The sequence below is a fragment of the Corapipo altera genome, unplaced genomic scaffold, assembly GCF_003945725.1.
Source record: "Corapipo altera isolate COAL_440 unplaced genomic scaffold, ASM394572v1 69, whole genome shotgun sequence".
NCBI lineage: Eukaryota > Metazoa > Chordata > Aves > Passeriformes > Pipridae > Corapipo > Corapipo altera.
This window is the reverse complement of record NW_020884908.1, coordinates 2,019,074-2,041,980: the sequence shown is the minus strand read 5'-3', so window position 1 is coordinate 2,041,980 and position 22,907 is coordinate 2,019,074. Positions and strand designations below refer to the sequence as shown.

General features: G+C 43.3%; 1 protein-coding gene across 5 annotated transcripts in view; it reads left to right on the top strand.

The window, feature by feature from the left end:
- Positions 1 to 101: 101 nt before the first annotated feature.
- Positions 102 to 22,907, top strand: part of LIN54 (lin-54 DREAM MuvB core complex component) — a 41,421-nt gene continuing 18,615 nt past the window's right edge. For 3 of the 5 annotated variants that reach the window (XM_027652712.1, XM_027652711.1, XM_027652710.1), the window contains exons 1-2: positions 106 to 187; positions 19,107 to 19,834. In XM_027652712.1, coding sequence (XP_027508513.1) covers positions 19,142 to 19,834 — 693 coding nt within the window. In that variant the 5' untranslated portion in view covers positions 106 to 187; positions 19,107 to 19,141. Of the gene's footprint in view, positions 188 to 607; positions 689 to 19,106; positions 19,835 to 22,907 lie in introns of those variants that run through there. The other 2 variants (XM_027652713.1, XM_027652709.1) reach the window with 2 other exon arrangements.

The following is a 22,907-nucleotide window of genomic DNA, read 5'->3' as shown; positions in this document are numbered from 1 at the left end:
CGGCGCGGCGCAGTATTATGGGATGCGGCGGGGGAATGGCGCGGGGCGCGTGATTTTGAACAAACGCGGCGGCGGGATCGGCGCGGGCGCGGCCGCCGCCGCGGCCCCCGGGAGCGGCACCGGGGGGGCGCCGGCACCGCGGAGAGGCACCGCCAGCGCAGGAGGAGGGAGTGCACCCGCCCGCCCGGTGAGTGCGAGGGGCGGGAAAGCGGCGGCGGGAGGACGGGGAAGGGGGTGCCGGGCACGGCTGACAGCCGCCTCCCGCCAGGAAGGAGCAGGCCCGGCCTCGCCGGGCGCTCTGCCCACGGCCCGGCGGCCCCACCGGCCTTCCCCGCGGGATGGCTCGGACAGCCGGCCCCGGCCGCCCCTCCGCCGCGGGGGCGCCCGCCCAGCACGTCCCATCCCGTCCCCGCCGCTCGCCGGGGGCAGCTGCGCCCGGAGCCGCGGCGGGGCGGCGCGGTCGGAGGGGCCGCGGGGAGCGGCGAGGCTGCCCCTTGGAGCGGGCTCTGCGCGGGACCCGGCGGTGCGGAAGGGGCCGGGGTTGGCGGCTCTGCGGGGCGGCGCCGGGGCGGGGCGGCGGGGGCAGGTGCGGCGGGGGCGGGAGCGGCGGTGACGGGCTGAAAATGGCGGATCTTTCGAAATGCGGCGGCGGCCGCCGGCGCTGACGGGCCTGGGCCGCCCCCGCCAGGTGAGACCCGGCCCGGGGGGCGCGGGGGGAAAGCGGCCGCGGTGGCGGCTCCGCGCAGGGCCCGCGGTCGCCGGGACTCATCGCACCGGGCCCTGCGGGGCCCAGCTGCTCCGACCCGCGGGACACCTCGCAGGGTTGCTCCGGGTACCGGGCTGCGACCCGGACCTGCTGCCCCAGGGGCCCGGGGAGCCTGCGGGGCCGCGCCGGCCTCGGTGCCGGGCGGTGAGCGCGTCCCGCCGGTGTCAGCGGGGCGATGGCCCGGGCGCTGCCCCGCGCGGCGGGTGCGGCGCTTTCTTGGCTCGCCCAGGGTGTCAGGGCGCACCTGTGCCTTGAGCGCACCGCTGTCCGGCCCTGGACAGCCCCCGAGCTCCAGGGGGACGTGTCCAGTCCTGGGCTCCTCAGGACAAAAAGGACAAGGAGCTAAGGGAGAGGGGCCAGCGGGGGCCACAAAGATGATGAGACGTCTGGAGCATCTCTCTTAAGAGGAGAGACTGTGGGAGCTGGGCCTGTTTGGTCCAGAAGACTGAGAGGGGATCCAATTAATACATATAAATATCTCAAAGGCAGGTGCCAAGAGGATGGCACCAGACTCTTTTTGGTGGTGCCCAGCAGTAGGATGAGGAGCAATGGCCATAAACTAAAACATAAGAAGTTTCACCTCAACATGATAAAGAACTTTTTAATGTTGAAGGTGGCAGAGCACTGGAACAGGCTGCCCAGGGAGGTTGTGGAGGCTCCCTCTCTGGAGCTATTCCAAACTCACCTGAATGCATTTTTATCACTTGCTCCAGGTAACCCTGTTTTGTCACGGGATTTGGACTAGATGATCTCCAGAGGTCCCTTCTAACCCTTATAACTTTGTGATTCTGTAAATGTAACTGGACCATCTTTTGGGATGGTCCCAGCTTCTCTCGTCACCACTCTTGTGTGTTATGAGGCATCTGGGATTCTGTGATTTGCATTCAGAATGTGTCATTAATTATTCGTGACCTTGACTTTGAAGCACACTGTGTACTAATTATGTAACGCTTGGTATTGAGGTTTTGGGTTCTGGAAAGCACTGTGGCATCCACAGCATGTGCAACTGTCCACTGGAATATAGTGAGAAAGCTCTCATACCTGAGATTTCCAGTGAAGAAAGAACAGATATTTAAACAATCTTTCATTAGATTCATCCTTCTGAACATTTGTTTTAAACATATTACAGTTATTATTGGAAATACTGAATATTGAAAAATAATTTTAAATATTCTTTGCAATGTTTACATACAGCTGGCAATAACAAACAGGCAATGAATAATTGTGGCTAGCTTATTCACAATAGCTTTTGGCTTATGGGAGGCAAGAAGAATAGTGAGTTATCAGCTGAAAACGTTTCTTCTGTCAGTGGAATCCTTTTATTCCTCAAGACATCCAGTTTACCTATCCGTCAGCAAGCAGTAACTGTTAGGTACATGCCTGGTATGGACCCACAGAGATGTGTGGCTGTATTGCTCTGTAGGCCAAGCACTCTTAAAGGCTGGCTTGGAGAGTGTGTTAGAAAATACTGCCCAGCTTCTCTAATGGGTTAAAAAAGTACTTCGTGCTTGTTGTAATGCTGTAAGCTTGGAAAGTCTGTTATGCAAGGTTGGTTGTTCAGATTATGTATCAAAAACTACCTGCTGATGTTTGGTTTGCTTACACTCCTGTAATGTCCAAGCTCAGATGGTTTGTAACTGAATGCTCTGAACAGTTCAGCCAGAATTCTCAGGAAGGTTTAACTGCTTTCAGGTTCACTATCTGCAAACTACAGGTCAATATGAAGTGTGCTGTCAGATTTCAGCCTTAGAGCCATTGTTATCTCACACTTTGGGATATGTCAGGTTTGGAAAAGGAGTCAAAACCCCTTAGGTTCTTTTCCTTCATGCCTGTTTGAAAACTATTTAATGGGGAAATAAAAACACCTAAGGTAGATTGGAGGTGGTGTGTGTTTTGATTTCTGCTCCAGCAAGGAAGCATGCTTCTTTATCTGTCACTTGGTCTGCCTGTGTTTTTGTTCCTTTCCTATGTTATAGAGGTGGTGCTTTCTTCTTCACATGCTGTCAGAAGCACATCCTAATGTCCTACAGTTTGTGTACTGTGACAGGAGGAGGGTACCGTAGAGTATTTTATAACAAGTACCTAGGGGACAAACTCATGCTTGTTTTGGGTTTTTTATTATTATTCTTAGTTTCAGGAGCTACCAGTGAGAAGAGGAAAACGATTCTTGAATTCTTGATTCAAGGGTTTGTATTTTGCCAGGCCTTATATTTGAGTACCTTGTTTTCCTCAGTTGCTTAGAAAGCCAATAAGCAGCATGTGGCTTTCAGTACAGCCTGTGACCAGGCTCACTCCCTTGACAGCATTAGAAGTATGAAAAACATTTTCTTGCGTAAGAAAGAATGAGACTGATGGAATAATCCATTGATCAGTCATGGGGTTCACAGCTACATGATGTGAGAGATTCAGGTTTGTCATGTTCCAGATCCTGATGTAGATTGGTGGCTTCTTAACTCTTTCAGCTTGTGTGTCATTCCCCTTCAGGAGCCATCCTTCTGCAACCAGACATATTGCTACCCATATGAGGGTTATGTCCTTAGTTTTGGGCTCTGCTTTGATCTGTTGTACGAGTTCTAGGTACATACTGAATCCCCGTCTCTATGGACTGGCTGTTTTGGGTGTTTTCTTCCTTTGGAGTAAAAGCAGTTTCTGTTATAGACTCAGGAAGCCTATCTGAAAAAGCTTCTTTAGATGTATCTGTTCTTGTGAAAGGTCTTTCAGATGTGATTCCTCGGTGCTATTCTGGTGCTGGTAAACCTTGAACTGAGCTATCCAAGCACACTGACTCGCCAGAATTTGCTTGCTACTTTGTAGAGAAGTTTCCTTCCTGGGTTGCAGACCTGCGTCAGCAGCATGGAGAAAATGAGGCTGTGCTAACCCACAGTTTGGTTTGGATGGCTAGTTTTGCTCCAGCCTAGCTCCTTTATCTGGGCTGCTCTTGCAGCTACATAGATGGTTGGTAGCACAAGGAGGAAGGAAAATGTATGGAAATGGATGGGCAGATGCCGAAGGATGACAGGAGACCTTTAGTAGTAGTGCTGACTTAATACATGCAGGGAATTGAAATATAAGGAAAGTAATGCCGCAGATCATGTGCACACAGTGGTCAAAGTAGCAAATGATACTATTTGAAACAGCAGTGCAATAAAGGTGTTGCTAGGATATTTCTCACATTATCATCATCATCATCATCATGGCTGGGCTTCGCGAATGAAGATTTGGGAAGGGCTCTACCCACGTTTGTTGCAAGTGCTCTGGTGGCTAAAAAGGCCAATACGAGACAGACAAGTCTGGTTGCAAAAGGCACAGCAGAAAGACTCCTTAGGTGGTAAATTCTGCAAGGCACGATTCTTTCTGCGTTGTCTTTTCTCCTCGAGAGTGATCCTGCGTGCTTTCTCAAAGGAAACAGCAGCGTTATAGATGGTGTGTCTCCAGGCCTCCCGATTGGAGGCCAGAGTAGACCAGTTATGGTGATCAATAAGGCCAAGGCTGAGATGTTGTTTCAGGGAGTCCTTGGATCTCCTCTTTGGGGCTCCTCTCTTGCGGCAGCCAGTGACGAGTTCACCATAAAGCAAGATCTTAGGGAGGTGGTTGGTCCTTCATCCTTGAGACGTGTCCTGCCCAACACAGCTGTGTTCTCAGCAACATGGCCTCAATACTTGTGACTGCTGCTTGTTCTAGAACAGATGTATTGGTCACATAATCTGACCAGTGGATGTTTAGGGTTGTACGGAGACAGTGTTGATGGAAGCGTTCTAGGAGTCACAGGTAGTGGTGGTGGATGACCCATATAAGAGAGTAGACAGCACTATGGCTCTGTAAACACTGATCTTTGTACTTTTCTTCAGGTATTTATTTCACCAAACTCTTTTATGAAGCTTTCCGAAGGCACTGTATGCCTTTGCTAACCTGTTGTCTATCTCTCCTCATCTCCATCTGAGGAGATGAGGCTTCGCCAATGGTGATGTGGGGATGATGGAAGACTTCCTGAGGTGCAGGTTGATAGAGAACTTCTGTCTTCTTTAAGCTGACTTCCAGCCCAAAGAGCTCAGCAGCATCTGCAAAGCAGGATGTTAAACACTGCAGAGCTGCTTCTGCGATTTCTCACATTAAATCCTATAAAATTGTATCAGGTGCTTGTTTTTGTTAGTGTATGATTAGCAGTTTGTTGACATATAATGTTTTTTAGGTTTTGCTTTTCCTTTTAAAATTATAATGGAAACAGATAATTAGGAAGAAATTCTTTACAGAAGGGGTAATCAGGCATTGGAATGGGCTGCCCAGGGAAGTGGTGGATTCTCCGTCCCTGGAGGTTTTTAAGATGAGATTGGATGTGGCACTTAGTGCCATGGTCTGGTAACCACAGCAGTAGTGAATCAAGGGTTGCACTTGATGATCTCAGAGGTCCTTTCCAACCTGGCTGATTCTATGATTCTATACCCAGAACTTGCCTAGGGAAGAAGGATCTCTTCATAACTGGGATGTGGAGACCTGGTTAGAAAGTTTGTTGGGTTTGTTTTTCTCTGTCCATTCTTAAAAAGAAAGCAGCTAGCACCTCTGTTATGACAGTGGTAACATGAGTTTGATCAGTCTTCCCATGGAAAAAACCCCAACCAAATAACTAAAAAAACCCCCAAAAACACAAAGCCAAAAACCTTAACTGTATAATATAAAATTCTCATGTACACATCACTTGATAACTGTCAGTTTGAACGTGTAGGCACTGCTAATTTGTGTACCTTGCCCATTCTTCTGATCTGCTGCACACAGTTGTTTGTATGGTGTGTCAGGTAGGGAGCGTTCACTTAACAGAATGCAGAGTAATAGGAAGGGAATGGTGTGCTTTGGTTGAGTGAAGTATGGTTGCCTTGGGAACTGTTTTGCAACTATAGATGGTTAATTTGTAGTAGAAGAACACCTGATATTTTGTTAAGTTCTCCTTGTAACTGTTGAAAAAAAGGCTGGATACTTACACTAGTTACAAATTCAATGTTTTGTAAGGACTAAGGCTGGAGATTTTTTCTTGCTGTAGTTTCCCACTGATATTGGATTTGATAAATCTAGAACCATGATCCTCTGGGAAGCATGCAGGCAAACTGCTTCCTTGTCCTATGTGGAGAATGGGAAAGAAAATGGAAATTATTTTGTCTGTGTTCCACTTACATATTTTGTTACTGTGTTCAAACAATTTGCTTTCAGTCTGCAGTTACATATGCAAACATGGTGAGTTTGCAGTCTTATATGATTAATTTTTCCACTTACCTTTGTTAATCATAGCGTCCTTATGGATTAATCTTTTTCTGGTTTCATTACCTGCATTTTTTAAAAGCAATCTCTAGCTCAGTAAGCTTAAAAGAGACTGTTGAGAAAACAGTGCTGAATGATTTTTGTAAGTCTTTGCTTTACAACAAAACAAACCTTTCCGTTTTAGAGACAAACTGTAGAGTTTCAGAGAGAGTAAGGAAATGGGGATTGCGTAAAATGAATGACACTGTTTTGCCCATTTTTGAAACAATAGCAAAATTGAAGAACAGCAATTAATTACGAAAGTTGTAGTACAACAAGATCACCTGTGTGCAGTTGTGCTCTTTCATTCGATAACATGCCAGCAGTACAGGCTGAGTCTTGGGTATACATATGCTTCTGTGGAGGTTTTTCTGACATGCCAGGTCTCAAGAGTTTCATAATAAATGCATTTCCTATCTTTTTGTGCCATTGCTCTTGGTGAATTTCAGTTGGCTGGAATAATTGATGTGTGCTTGTTTGTGTTTGGCAAAAAACGGATGGGAGAACACAGCAAACAAGTAAATTTACTAGCACTTTCTTTATTTTTTGTTGTTTATAAAATAATAAAAGGATTTGTTTCTCTGAGGTTTATTTGTTTTCCCTTTGAAATCGACTTAGGCAAACAAGTGACTTCTTAATTGTAGCTTCTTTCTGCTTTGCATAGGTAGGTGTTCTAAATCACTTGCATTAGCAAGCAGTCAAGAATCTCTGGGGACCACGAGCCTTTTGCTTTTATGTGGTGCGTTCAATCCTTTCTTGAAATAAGTTTTGTCTATTTGCTGGGTTAATGCCTGGAACATTAAATGAAGAGTGGGGTTTCTTTTTCTATTTGCAAAGATTAGTTATGGTGCCAGTGCTGTGAAGTGGCTACACTGGAGTGACCAGCAAGGCTGTAGGCAATTTTGCACCTACACTGGTATTAGCGAAGTTTGTCACTTCTCTTTTCCTGTGGGAGAAAATGTATATGAGCTACAGATTCTCCCAAGAGAGAAGCAGAAAACACGCAAGAGGGAAGCTACTTTTCAATTTTTACTGTTGCTGCTGGAATGACTGAGAAAAATAAGGGCTTATTCTTTCTGTTGGACAGGAAGGTGAGTTTTAGTGTTATTTCAGCAAAAAGAAATCAGTTGAATAAAAGGTTTTGACAAGTTGGATAGCCTGGATTCTTGAAAACAAAAATCTTTAAGGACATTGGTATCATAAGTTGCTACATTGGTTTCTGCTATTTGTTTATGGCTGCAACATAAGATCTTAGTTGTCCAGATGATAAGAACCTGAGCTGTCCTCAACAATGCAGATGCATTTTGCACAAGAATTCCATAGTTGCTTACAAGTTATATTGCTGCTGCTCAGTTGGTTTTGCTAGATTGTGCAGTTTGACACAGAGCTGCTTGGCTGCATGTCCTGAGCTGGATTCTGGAGGAACTTAGTGAGGTACTGTGTGACACCCTCTGGTTCAGGTATGTCCAGCTCTGTGGATATGTGGTGCTTTTAACTCTGTCTAATTGTGAACTAGGGCAGCTGAGTCACAGCAAACAACCTGCCAAGCTGCAGGTCAGCTTCAGTGTCCCATCACAGATAACACTGCTAATCTCCAGTCCTCCAAATTATGGATTTACACTTGGCAAAAGCTTCTTTTGTGTATACAGAGTTGTCTTAGAGGTAGTAGAGAGAGAAGCTGTGAGCTAGATCCTGCTACATAAAAAAAAAAAAAAGCCGAAGAACTTTTTTTCAATGAAAAAATACACTTAAGGCTTGGCATATAATTGTTTCTTCTCTTACTGGTTCTGAGAATGAGATGAACATTCTGGATCTATGTCAACTCAGTGTGGTGGGGACTTGTCCAAATGGTGGTCAAGCATGTTTGCCATAAAAGTCAAATTTGGAACAGTATCCTGTAAGGACAGAAAGGGATATATTGAGCAGCATGAACGGTGCATGCGAAGAATTCTTTCTAGGTTGTGCTGTCTGGAATAAATCATCTCCTGGGACAGGATAAGATACAGTGTCGATATCTCACTGTCACTTCCAGCATATTGAAAACAAAGGTTGTAGGAGATGCTGTGTGCTTCTAGTCACTGAAATGCTTCTCTCTGGCTAGTCCTGTCTGTGAGCTTTTGAGGGGTTTTGAAGTGTTTATCCAAAACTGTTGGTTTTCCTTACAACTAATGAAACTTACCCGTTTGTGTTTCAGAAGCTCTTCAACCTTTTATGTTATGTCACATGAGACTTCAGAGGTCTGAGAAGCCTACATTTTAAGTGGCCCACATGGTTCTGGGGCAGAGATGAAGATTCCCACTTTTGCCATTGAATTGATCTCCTGACTCAAAATCTTAATCTGAAATTTAAGTCCACAAAAGAAAGTCAGTTATTGCATAGTCCTAGTTATATAGATAAGCTTTCCCAGAAATAACATAGAGGTGCTTTATCTGGAGAGTAAAGTGGGAAGGAGGGGATAACAGTGGTTTTTTGGCATCTGAATGAAGTCACAGTTTGCCTGCAGGTGAGTTATTTATCTTCAGCTCAACCCTTCTGCAAGTAAATATATTCTGCACTTGTGAAGTGTTGTCACGTTTAAAGCTGGTGGAGCTGCTGAGATTTGCAGCTAGAAGCATGTTTTCTCACAAATCACTGCAATATAACTGTTGGAGCTATTTTTGCTTTTCTTTTAATGATCCACTGGACTCAAAAATGAAAAGAACCAACTTAGATTTCTAGAATACGTTTAAAAAAGCAGTAGTGGTCTTAGCAGCTTTCACTGCTGTTCAGATCTTGCCATCACTACCTTGAAAGCATTGTGGTTTGTGGTCTTAAGATTTTTACTTGGTTTTCATCTCTTTGTTCTCTTAACTGCAAAAAGAATCATGTGGTTGCATAAGACACATAAGGAATTATGTTTTTAGGACAAAGTGCTTTTCTGTGTCATATTTGAAATTAAATACCCCACTGAAATCAGTGTTGTGTGTGGGTTTTTTGTTTTGATTAGAATGAACTTCATGTGTTGTACCTTCAGCTGGACAGTGCAGGTGTAGTATAGATGTGGTGCACTGCATAATCATCATGCTTCCCAGCTGGCAAAGTGTCAATAAAACTGGTAGGTTACAATTCTGTTGTGATGAACTCTTGCTCGTGAACACGTGCTAAAATGTGCTCTTGCTCAAATTGCTGGCAACAAGCCTAATCTTGAAGGTGCACAATGTGATAACACCTGCTGAAAGTCTGTGAGGAACTCGATATCAAGCCTGTGACAGCAGTTTTCATGCTCGTTGTTTTTGAGAGTGTTCTTGGTGCGATATCGCTGCGTGTTCTGAATTATTCTGTAGCTGTGCATTCAAGAGGTGTTCAAAATTTGGAAAGCGAGACCTTTATTTCAACCTATACTTCAGAGTCTGAAATCTGCAGTATTTGGGCCTGGTGATAAGTACTCCTCATGTTTCGGGTTTTGGTTGGCTTTTTTTCAGTCAGGAGAAGTTCACTACATGTTTATTCACTTTAGATTCTTATTGCCTTAATATTGGCCTCCTAATATTAAATACAGAAAATTGAATAATTTTAAGTTATTTTGTTGTTTGTTTGTTTTTTTTCTTTTGGTCTCACCACAAAGTTTGCATAGGGTTAGAAATGCTTCATTAAATATAAAGGCCCTAGAATATACAAACCAAATTTTGGATTGTTCATGGCAGTGAACACCTTCAGAATGTAACACCTGTGCAGTTCTGTGTTTTAGCATTTGTCCTACTGTATGTTGTGAAAATGACTGAAACTGGCATACAAACCAAGAGAAGAATGAAGGGAAGTGTTCTCATTTTTAGTTTCTATTTTATTTTTAGTTTGTCTAAAACTCTGCTTGAAAGTAGAACATTGTTTCCAGTTACAAAAGGCAAAACTGAATGGCTTTGAAGTATTCTGCTGCAATGAATGTTATTTCCAGTTCTTTCCTGGAAAGTTACTCTGAGTATTGTGTGTGGTAAACAAGCAGTGTTTAAGACTTTAACCCTACCATGGTAAAAAGGAAAGGAGGATGTGCTCTTCAGCACACTGGAATTTAGTTAGCACCGGTGAGGATTAGACCCTTAAAGGACACCAAGGAGTTCTCAAGAAGCAGGTTTATCACCAGCTTGCTGATCCTGGTGCATCTTCAGAATGACATGGAAGTCTGAGTTTTCGACTTGCTATGAGCCACAAGTAACAAATGCTGAAAGTATCCATTGATGGTTATGAGTAGATAGATAAATATCTCTGCAAATTTGAAACACAGACATGGCTTGAAATGCAGACTAATATTAGTAAAATGGTATGGTTTTGCCCTTTTCCTAATGGACATTTAACCAGCATGTGAGAGCAAGGGAATAGCTACAAGCCCTGCATGGGAAAGTAGTTTGATCTTTAAGTGGCTTAGTTTTCTAGATACTAATGATTCTGAGCAAGTGCTTGGAGTTTTGTTGGGTTTTGTTCAGTAATACTGCTCAGTACCTCACAATGGCTGGAATGTTCTTCCTTAGTAATCTTCTTTTTAATAGATGGTACATTTGGGCAATGTAATGTTTGTTTGTGGTGAAAAGGGGATTGTCCAAACTGGAGCTAGATATCTCAGTGTTTTGAAATGCTGGTTTTCTAGGAAGCAATGCACTCACATGTGCAATATGATTCAACCATTTGCGACTTGTATGACATGCCATTTTTATCAAAAACTTAGTTGTAGCTTTTTTCCTGTTTCTACCTTCCATTTTGCCTGAAAGGCTCTGACTCCTGGGGATTTTTGGTTAGGTACTCTGTCTAAGGTCCTTGATAGTTTAATTGTAAAAATTGCTTTTGTACTTGGCGTGTGTAATCTAATTTCTGTGGTAGCATGCTGTGATTCCTGGTATGTGAGAAATAATTTTGATGTGAAGAAAACAGCTATAGGTCACAGGATAGCTGAGTCTTAAAGTATATTTGTAACAACTGTTGTGGTGAAGGAGGAAGATACAGTCATGTAAACCATTTCAGTTTTTAAGACAGTAAGACATGAATTTTTGCAAACTTTAATAAAATATCCTTTTTTTTTTTGTTTTAAAGCATGTTTGTAGAGAACATCATCTCATTCTTCCTCTGTGGGTTGTTTTTTGGGGGGGAGGGGACATTCATTGTGTTTTAACTGTTGTTGACAGTCTTTTGTAGTATTATATGTCAATTATAGCAGCCTAGAGAGCTTAGTAACTGTTTCATGGTTAAATAATTGCAGCATGTTTTTTTCCCCCCTCCATCCCAAGAACTGGAAAATTAGGAAGGTGAATGGGAGTAAGTGAATGAATTGCTACTGCAGTGCAGTGTTTCCATTGGATTGTACTTAAATTTTGCTGTTGTTGTAGCTTCCAACTGCTCACACAATCACAGAATGGTTGGGGTTGGAAGGGCCCTCTGAAGATGATCTAGTCCAGCCTGCCTGCCAAACCTAGAGCAGGCTGCATGTGTTGGTGTCCCGGCGGATTTCTGCAGGGAAGGAAACTCCACAGCCTCTCTGGGCAGCTGTTCTAGATCGTGGCCACGCTGTTCCTGACACCCCCCAGGATACCATTGGCTTTCTTGGCCATAAGGACACGCTGCTGGCTTGCGGTGAACTTGGCCACTGGAACTCCCAGGTCCTTCTCTGCAGAGCTGCTTTCCAGCAGGTTGCCCCCCCCCAGCCTGTACCAGTGCTTGGGTTTGTTCCTCTCCAGATGCAGAACCCTGCACTTGCCTTTGTTAAACTTCATTGGGTTCCTCTCTGCCCAACTCTCCAACCTGTCCAAGTCTCACTGAATGGCAGCACAACCTCCTGGTGTATCCTGGTGTATCCTCCCGGTTTTGTATCATCATCAAGCCTGCTTGCTGAGGGTGCACTCTCTCCCTTCATCCACATCATTTAACAAGTTGAACAAGACTAACCCAGTACTGACCCCTGGGGAACACTGCGACCTACAGGCCTCCAGTCAGACTCTGTGTCTGATCACAACTCTCTGAGCTCTGCTGTTCAGCCAGTTTTCAATCTACCTCACTGTCCACTCACCCAACCCACACCTCCTGAGCTTGCCTGTGTGGATATTTTGGGAGACAGTGTAAAAAACCTTACTGAGGTCAAGAAAGACAGCATGCAGTGCTCTCCCCTAATCTACCCAACCAGTCATTTCATCATAGAAGGCTGTCAGACTGGTCAAGTATTATTACCCCTTGGTGAATCTGCGATGACTGCTCCTGATTAACTTCTTCCACATGTTTAGAGGTGATGGCCAGGATAAGCTGTTCCATCACCTTTCCAGAGACTGAGGTGAGAGTGACTGGCCTGTAGTTTCCTGGGTCCTCTTTTTTGCCCTTTTTGGAGACTGGAGTAACATTGGCTTTCTTCCAGTCCATGAGTGTCTCTCCTTTTCTCCATTACCTTTCAAAGATGGTGGAAAGTAGCTTAGCACTAATATCTGCCAGCAGATCCCTCAGCACTTGTGGGTGTAATCCCATCAGAGTCCCTGGGTTTGTGAGTGTTAGGTTTACCTAAGTGATCTCTAGCCCTATCTTCCTCAAGTAAGGAAACTTTTTTCTCCAGACTTTCTCTCTTAGCTCCAGGGTCAGGGATCCCTGAGAGCTGGCCTTAGCAGTAAAGACTCAAGCAGAGCAGGTGTTTGGTAACTCTATCTTGTCTGTGTCCTTTGTCACCAGGGCATCCATCTCATTCAGCAGCGGTCCCACAATTTCCCTAGTCTTCCTTTTGCTACTCCTGTACTTGAAGAAACCCTTTTTGTTGTCCTTGACATCTCTTGCCAGATTTAATTCCAAATGAACCTTAGCCTTCCTTGTCATGTCTCTGCATAATCTGACAATGTACCTATATTCCTCCCAAGTGGTCTGTCCCTTTCTCCACGTTCTTTAACCTTCCTTCTTCTGTTTAAGTTTTGCCAGAACCTCTTGTTCATCCATGTAGGTCTCTCACCCCGCTTGCTTGATTTCTTACTCTTAGGAATGTACCAATCTTGAGTCTGGAGAAAGTGATGCTTGAATATTAGCCAGCTTCATTGGGCCCCTCCAAGGCTCCAGGGCTTTGTTCCACGATACCCTACCAAGCAGATGCCTGAAGAGGCCAAAGTCTACTCTGCTGAAGTCATGGGCACTGTGTGCCCTCCTCACTGCCCTGAGGATCCTGAACTTCACCGTTTCATGGTCACTGTAGCCAAGGCTGCCTTGGAGCTTTGCATTCCCCACCAGGCCCTCCCTGTCTATGAGGACAAGGTCCAGCATTGTACCTCTTCTCATTGGCTTCTCTTGACACTTGGGGAAGGAAGTGATCAGCAGATTCCAAGAACCTCATGAATTGCTTGTGCCCTGCTGTGTTGTCTCTCCAACAGACATGGGGGTGGTTCCCTGTGAGGACCAGGGCTTGTGAACATGAGGGTGCTCCTGTCTGTCTATTGAGGACCTCTTTAGCTCAGTCTTCCTGATTGGGTGGCCTGTCTATACATGTGACCCCTACTGTAATGTCACCTGTCCCTGCCCTTCTCTTAATCCTGACCCATAAGCTCTCAGTCCCTCCTCACCATCCTCAGGCAGAGCTCCATGTGCTCCAGCTGATCACTGACATAGAGGATGACACTCCCTCCTCGTCTCTTACGCCTGCCCTTCCCGAAGAGCCTGTTTCCTTTTATTCCAGCACTCCAGTCATAGAAGCTATCCATCCCACCACGTCTCCATGATGTCAGTGAGATCATATTCCTGCAGGTGTGCACACATCTCTTAACTGCTTTTATTTATTCCCCATGCTAAATGTGTGGGGACATAGAGGCATGTAAGAAGGGTCCCTGATGAAACCGATTTACCGGCTGGAATTCCTTTGTGCTGCTCTTTGAGTTCTCTCTTGCTGATTTGCCATCCGTTTCCAGGCTCTGGGCATCTCTTGCTGGCACTGACATCAAAAATGCAACACCTGGGCACACCTTTTGCAGACAGGTCTACTGCCTGTCCCTGTCCCAGGAGAAAGGTCTAGGCACTGGCGCTCGAGGCCTGGTGATTTTAAACTGCTTAATCTCTAAGTATTAAGACCCAAAAATCGGATTTTTTCCGGCTCAGCAGCCTTTGGGAGTTTACATATCTGCCAGTGTTGGAGAGGGCAGATAAGCAGAAGCTGAAAAATTTGAAAAGCCTATAAGCCCCTAAATTTTGATTGCATGTGGTTGACAGCATCTCATCCTTCTCAGTTAAATCATGAAGGATTCATTCTATATTTCCCCTTCTTCCTCCTGCTGTTGCTTTTGTTCTAATGAATGGCCTTAGGATTGGAATAAATTATGTTTTTAAACCTTTACTAGTTAAGGTTTAAATATGCCGATTTATGAATGTAAGAATACAATTATTATGGAGGTTTTGAGTTTTAAAATCCTCAAATGTGAGCCATGGCCTGCTGACATTCTTCTGCTCCACCTTGATCAGAAAGAGGAGAGACGGTGTTGGCACATTTTGGTCTCAGCAGTGGAAATGCCAAATGTTACCCCTTTTTTACTGGCTAATCAGTGATACTGCATTCTTTTGTATTCATTTTTGTTTAGAGTCCATTGTACTTGGAGTGAACAGTTATTGATTAGGTTGTCCACTTTTACTTCTCTGCCGTTCATCTGACCCAAGTTTCCTGCCTCGTTCTCCCCCTTCTTGAGGGCAGACTTCATTGTTCTTCTTCATACTTCTTTTTAAGGGTTTTTGCAGTTTATAGCTTGGGAAGCTGAAAATATTTGCACTTGCCGGTGTTTAATACTGCTACACTTAATTGTGTGTATCTGGCCGAGCTTTACATAACTACTAACAGATACTGCAGTATCTGGTAAGGATACTTAGTTTCAATTAGCATTTGCTGTGCGTGTGGCAACAGTTTTACTGATCCCGAGGGGTTACATTCGACAAAATGCATTCATGAAGCCTTTGATTTTGGGTGGTGCTGTGGGTTTGTTTTGCACTACGATGTGTTTATGCAAAAGCTGTTAGTGATTTGATTTCCTTATTTTCTGGTGACAGTGACATTTGAGAATTTAGTTAGAAAATGAATGTTGCCAATGACTTTAGGCAGGTCTGGCCAGTGTTCTTAAATCTGTCAAGTTATACCAGAGTGTTCCCATGGCTGAGCACTACCAGGTGTGTGCTGTGCACTGAGAAGGGAATGGGAAAGGGTCTGCTGAAGCAGCCACAAATGGTGATGAGTTTCATGGTCTGCTGCTTCATTCTGATGACCTTGCTAACGTGCAGCACGTTCCCAGGACTTCTTGTAGAGCTGGTCTCTGCAGCCTTATTCCTGTGTAATCTGAATTTATGGACAGTTTTACTTGCAGTACGTAGCCTCACTGATGGTTTTGTAACATATTACTGTGCTCAAACTGGTCATGGTTGCAGACTGGAAGGTTAACTGTTCTTAGTGAAATAGAGACATTTCTGGATCTAATAAGATGCAGTTAATGTGAAATACAAACATCGTTGCATCTTGCATTTTGTTTACTTGTTTGCAGATCACTGCGCTTTACGATACTGATTTTTTGGATTTTTGTGTTTAGTGTGGCAGCTTTGGTGTTTTATCAACAAAGGTGTTGATATAATCAATCTCAACTCTGTTAAAAGAGTTTCTTAAAGATTGTGCAGTGACATGCTAGTGACAAAGAGAAAAAAGATCAAAGTTCACAGGTACCTGTCAGATACCATTCTGTGTCTTTGCCAACAATCCTGGCAGTATTTATCCTCTTCCTTATAAATCCCCTTTACAACATCATATATGTATTATTCTTTGTGAATATCAAGACTAGAAATCTGTTCTATGGCAAGGATGATCACAGGTGGTTCACTCAAGCTGAGAATTTGTCCCTGTCCTCCTCCTAGCAGTACCTAGCATTTTTCAATGTTGTTGGTCCAAGGCTTTGCTGACAATATGCTTTAGTCCCAAATTTTTTATATGTGTTTGGCTGGCTGAGTGTCCTAAGCTGAGCTATGTTTACAAGAATTCATTGCAAGAATTTCTTCTTGAACTTTTAATTTAGCTGTCTTTTGTGGGCTAAAATTATCTGTTTAGTAATCTGACCCTAGGATTTTTGTGGAGTTCCCCAGCCTGATAGTGTGCTCATACACTTCTCGACCTAGATTGTTTTTTTTCCTCAGGTTTTGAGCCAAGTTAAGTGTAAAGATGCAACTTTTTGAGGGGTCGTAGGTGTACTTCTTGCATTATCAAGTACTCAAAGCATGACTGCTGAAGTGAAGGAAGCTTTCAAGGGTTTTAAATAGTTAAAATAATTCTCTACACTTTCTTGAAGATCTAAGCTGTTAGAATCTTAAAAGAGGTTGGCATGCTTTTACTGTTGGTAATCAGTTTAGTAGAGGAACTGGAAAAAAATGGAAACAGTATAAAAGCATTAGTGAAAAATAAGCAGCTGAACTGTTGAGAAATCCTGGCTAGATACCAAGAAGTAAAAATTTGCAGGGATGCTGGAGCTGCCTTTGATGACAGCAGCCTGTGGTATAGTTAGGGTGAGATTTTGATTGTTGCCTTTCATGTATCTATTTCAGTCATATCCAATGTACAATGAAGAAATAGAACAAGTGGGTTGTGTGGTTCTTTTTTGCTGTTGTTGGTGACACAAGCCTGGACACATTAATGGAAGCTAACTGTGAAATGATGAGACGTGGTAAATGCAAAATCTTTCAATGTGGTCGCCATGAGCTGTTAATTCAGTAGCCATGAGTAATGTTTCTTTTCTTTTTATGTGTCAGTAGCTGATTCCAGACTTGATGTGACGTATTTCTTTTCCTTTTGCATTCTGATTTGCAAGTGGTTGGTTTGGAGTCAGAATGCTGTTTAAAATCCTGACTCTATGTATTTAATATAAATATACCTTCAACTATTTAATAACCATTTACTGCTTTGTTACATAACCAAATGTCAAGAAGAAAATGCAAATAACTGGTAAACTGCAGAACTGCTTAAATATATGTAAATATGGTCATAGTGTTAAAAAATACTAAAAATTACCTTTTTTCCTAGAGAATAACATGTAGAAATGCAAACCAAAAGCAAGTTATTTAAAATTATTTGTAATTACTGAATATGGTGACTTTTCCACTGTCTGATTTAGATGATTCTCTCCTTTTCAAACTCATTGGCAATCATTATTTGGATTGCAGATGAGCCTAGGAGTCTAGCTTTTGGATCCAAGCCCCTTGTATTTATCAGTATAGAGCAGGATGATGATTTGGTTTGGTTTGGTTTTGGCTTTGGTTTTTTTGTGTCTGAAATGAAGTCTTAATATCTGAGACATGAGCTTTTGCAGGTTGCTGAGGAGACAGTAGAGTGACACAGCTCAGAAGAAGAGCTAGTGGCATTAACATATGCTGAAGCAGTCTACTTTAAGCAGTCTACTTTTACTATTCCTCTTTCTGTGTAATCTCGTATTCAGTTAACCAATTTGACTTTAAGGCAGCAAGGTGATACTATCAGTGCTGTGTCCTTAGGAGTGTTTTGTCTAGGGCTGCTTACCAGGGCTGGCATCATTGCAAGCTGTGCAGACGTTACTTTGGGAGAAATGCTTTCCAAAGGAGGTATTTCTGGCAGTGACATCAGATCACTTTGTATCTTTAAATGCCTGCCAATAAGTGAGCTGTGAGTTTGACCGGCAGTCGTCTGGACGAGTCCTTTCACGGCTCAGGCGTCTTGAGTGTCATGGCAGTTGGATCTGGCTTGTGCTCTGAGGTGAGGGGGATTCGTTTGACACCCTTCGCAGTCAGGGAGGCTGTGGGCTGCTCCAAAATAGCTGCTGGAGCTTGGCATGGAAACTGTATAATTACAGCAGGTTTTTTGCCCCCAGTCCTTCTACCCTGTGGGTAAAAGGCAGCTGTTCTGTCTTTGACTGGTGAGTGAAATGAACCCACGATGACTCCAGAGGAAACAATGTCACCTTGGCATTTGGTCGGTGATTTTATTGGCACAGTTCCTTATGAATTAGTATTAATAACTCAGCTCTGCTTCTCCTACAAGTAGGAAACAGAATTTGCAAGGATTTTGTCCTCTTGAGCTTATAATGAGTACTTGGAAGCGTGTACACACACCTACATGTTATGATCATCCATCCAGTGCACAAGTGTGCTCATGGGGTCAGCAAGTGGGGAAAATACCTTATTAAGCTGATCTGTTTTCAGACTCTGACAGTGATACAGCTTTAGTGGGGATGGTAGATGTGACCACTTCCAGCAGCGTCTTCAAGGCTTTTCAAGTGGGAATTTATGCTGACTTTGAATCTCACTAGTCTTTCTTTTTAAGCTCCTACCAGTGAGCTTAAAAAAATTCCATTTTCCTTCATATGGGGTGTTCTTTGTTTTGTGTTTAGAATGCCTTTTAAATTAGTCATGAATTTGGGCGTTATGTTTTCTGGTGAGTATTGAGGAAAAAAAAATTACTGAGCTGCTCTTTTCGTAGTGAACATTGAGGGATTATCCATTCATCTTAGAAGTGCAGGGCTTTGGTCTTGAGGTATGTGGCTGCTGATTGAGTTTGTGGTGTTGTTAAAGCCCGTCACTAAAGAAACATTTGTTTTTCTGAGATTTCTGAAATGAAAATTTGGCAAAAATGTTATGTCTGGTGTGGATAATAAGTCTCTTGAGGCAAGATACCCTGCTAATCAGTGATGACATGTATGAGAAAAGACATCATCTGTTGGATTTTTTTTAAAGCTGTTTACCTCTTTCTTTATACTTCAGTAAGTTTAAATGTCTGTGTCCATATCTTCGGGGAGAAACCATGGTTCTTTGTGTACTGTATTGTCAGGGGAGGACTGGTGATCCACGTCAAGTCAGTGCCTTGATTTGACTTCAGTGAATGATGTCATAAAGCTTTGGTCTAAGTTATTACTGAGAGTAAGTTCAGCTTTATGTGTTATGTTTTGATAACGATTTGTTTCCATGATATCCCTCCTGTGCCTGCACAATACTTTGAAAAAATTCTATGATATTTTCTTCTTTGGTAATATTATTTATAGAACTTTGAAAATGTATGTTTTCTGGAAGCCAATAACTTTTTAAAATATTGCAGTACCTGCTCCGGTCATCACTGCCACTGCTACTAAAATGGAGGTGGTTTCAGCAGAAGTCAACAGCTTGCTCCCTGAGGAAATAATGGACACAGGCATCACTCTGGTGGAAGATGATGGCATCGAGGCAGTTATTGTGTCATCGCCGATCGGAGACTCTATTCCCATGGAAACGGAACTGGAAGAAATAGTGAACATAAGCTCCACCAGCGACTCCTCAGCTACGACTACGGCCACAGTCACCACGGAATCGGTCACTGCCCCCAGCAGCCACTCGGGCGATGCGACAGCAAACACCACGACCCCAACACCTGATGTGAACGCAGCTGCAAAGCCCACCTTTCCCGGCGGCCTCCATAAACTTGGTGCTCAGACCCCCGTCACTATTTCAGCCAATCAAATTATTCTGAACAAGACCACCGACATTAAAATAGGCAATCAGAGTATTAAACCGGATGGGCAAAAGCTCATTGTAACGACTTTGGGCAAGTCTGGCCAGCCTATTGTTTTAGCATTACCCCACAGCCAACTCCCGCAGTCGCAGAAGACCGTGTCCCAAGCCCAAGGCGGAGACTCCAAGGTACAGGGCCAGCAGATCAAAGTTGTTATTGGAGGTCGGTCGGAAGTGAAACCTGTTGTTGGTGTCTCAGCTCTGACGCAGGGAGGTCAGCTGATAAACACTGCAGCCCAGCCCTCTGTCTTGCAGTCCCAGCAAGTAAAAACAGTACAGGTAAAGTGAGTTATGCTGATGAAACATCTTAAAACCAGTTTTGTTGCTGCTGTTGTTGTCTGTTTCCTGCACTGATTGACACACTGTTGTTTTCAGCCTTTGCGTTTATTCTTTGTATTAAAAAATACAATGCTGCTCTTAGCCCATGCTTTCATCTGTGGATGCGTTTACCATTTTATGCTGTTTGCCTCTAGCTACTGTCTAGAATTCTAGGATTTGCCTCAGAGAAAGTGAACTATTCAGTAAAATGAAGATAATTTTCTCATTATTTTCATTTTATAAAAATAAATCCTACATACTTTCGGGAAGGCTAAATTGAACTCTATGTGCATGTTGTTCTTCATTCAAAGTGTACACTTCTTATGAAAGAATAGCTTCTGCCTATCACGTTTAGTTTGTTTAAATAAACTCTCTGAAAAAAAACTTCCAGCATCTGAAAAAGAACAGAAAGGTATATCTTGTATGCCTCAAATCTAGTTAAGCATGTCTGTAGATTATGATGGACTAGACACTATCATAAGATGAACACTTCAGGGTCTTATTCCCAATCTCTGACATGGATCTTGAGATATTCGAAACCACAGAGAATCTGCTTGGATCTGAAAATGTGTGGAAAGACTTGGATTATGACTCAAAGGGTCTGATCTTCCTCTGGTACAGGACAGAACTAAATGTGAGTGACTTAGTCCTAGTTGGCAGTGAGGCAGAAATAAGACCTCTTGAAGTGAAGGGAAAGCAGAACTCATTGCAAGTTATGATGGAAAAAATATTTATTTTTGCCTCTAAATGAAGTAAGAAATTAAACCCCAAGTATTCTAATAAAAATAATCAGCTGCACATGACAAATGACAAAGCTTTGTATGTTTTATTAGCCGAATATTTCCTGACTAGTATTTTGTGGCAAGTGAATGTGAGCAAGTCTCAAGATTTTTTTAAGCTGCAGATGATTCCTGCACCAATTTCTATTTTCTCTTTTTTTGCTACATCATACCTGTGGAAACAAGTTTAATAATGGCTGTTTGAAACATAAATTTTCTCAAGGGACTTATAATTAATGATCAAGGTACATAAATGGTTCTCACTGTAGCCTTTACAAAAGTCTCTGCTCTTGACTCAACATAGGAACGTTTAAGAGTGGGTCAGTTCCTGTTACTTGACTTCAGTTATTCTCTGCCAAGTGACAGATACAGGAAACTGAGGAGAATGACGTAGCTGTGATGTGGTTTTTCTTGCATGAGGTGACCTGTGCTATCACTGACTGAAATACGGTGACTTGGCCAATGACCTCTGCTGTTTGTCATTAGAAATTCTACAGGTTCCTTGATAGGAGCTCTTACGAATGGACTTGCATCCATTTATAAATCTAGTTAATTGCAGTTTGAGTAAATTTGTTTTGTTGGGGTCACTTTTTGCTAAACCATTGCTTCCATTTGCACAACAGGTTGAGTTGTTAGCACCTGCCATGCCTTTTTTTCCTGTAGGGAGAGGGAGAAGTATAAATGAAAAGCAAAAAGGCAATGTTACAGGGAAGATGATTCTATTAGCACTTCACAGACAGTGCTTCTCCCTGTAGAAAATTACTAAAGTATCAGTCATAAATGAGGCTGGGTGAGACATTCGTGGGCTATTGGGGAGGTAACCTGGACCTGGAGTCCCTGGCTTAGAAAATGAAGTCCTGCATTTACCCCATCATCCTGAATGAGCTCCTTAACTTTTCAGTCAAAAAGGAGGCTGTGAATGCCTCCCTGCCTTCCCAAGGGTCTTGTGTAACTTGTCTCTTGGGGCTTTGTGAATCAGGTATTTCAGATGGAAGGCAGCACAGTGCTTTGACTTGGTGCTGAAAAGTGAATCGGTAAAAGATTAGATGACAAAGAGCTCTCATCAGTTCTTGTTACATTGTCACTATCATAGGGGCTTTGCATATCATTAGAGAAACTCAATTAGCCTTGCTGTAGTCTAATTGTGGCAGTTGAGATCTCAGCATTTGAGAGGTAATTGGTAGAGTTCAGCAAAAAGTTTCTTGGAATTTTGCTTCTTCTCTGATTATAGCTCTAGAGGTATGAGTCTGTGAAGTTAAAAGTGTGGCAAGACCTTTGGCCTCATCTATATCCAGAGGTTATTTACTGTCTCTTGGGAACTTGTCCTGATTTAGTTGAAACTGCTGCCGTGGACATGGCATCTGCTTTCAGCCCGTGGCTCCTGCCTCCACAGAGGCTCAAAAGCAGTGATGTGCCTGCTGGTGTTACTACTTTAGTCTGCACTAAGCTCGAGTTTGGCCTTGCACGTGACTCTGAACCAGATGTCCAAACACATCACCATGGCTGTCATTAAGCTGATCTGATTTGAACTTGGCTTGATGTGGTAACTGGCTCTGGTTTTAGCAGTTACATCGACATCTCCACAGCATCATTGCTGCCATGGCAAGGCAACTGCTAAGCCATCATTGTGGCTTCGTCTCATCATGGAAAAGTGACCTTGTGCACTCCCTAGCCTTAAACTCCCATTCCTAGCTCAGTTTCTTCATCTTCTCTGAATTATGCTGTTCTCCTTTTCTATTTCTAAAGTCCCTGACTTTTCATATTATGCCAAATATAAACTACATAGAGAGTGCCTACATGGCCATCCTCCTGAGAGGTCATCTAGGGAGTGGATTAACTCCTTTGTGGTAGCTGCCCATGCAGTCACTGTGAGGTACAGGTGTGCCTATTTTTGTATGAGTAGAACACAGTTTGACCACCGAAAACAGAGTCCATCCATATAAACTTGGTAGTTCATCTTTAGTGGAGAATGCTTAGGAAGACATAAATTGACCACTTAAATCAAGTTGCCTGCAAATAAATCTCTTTACTTCTGTAGGGGAAAGAAGGTTAGTGTGTAAATATAATATTCTTATGGAAGAGCGTGTTGCCCCAGGAAATATTTTTGCAGTCTAATTCAAAGTAACTTGGAGAGGCCATGCTTAGCTTACATAGGCAGGGGAATAATGTTAAGCTTGTTGAGATTGGTATAGTCAATGGCAGAGGGCTCCAGAGAACTTGCTCTTTCTGAGTATCAAAGGGGCAGTCTGTCACCT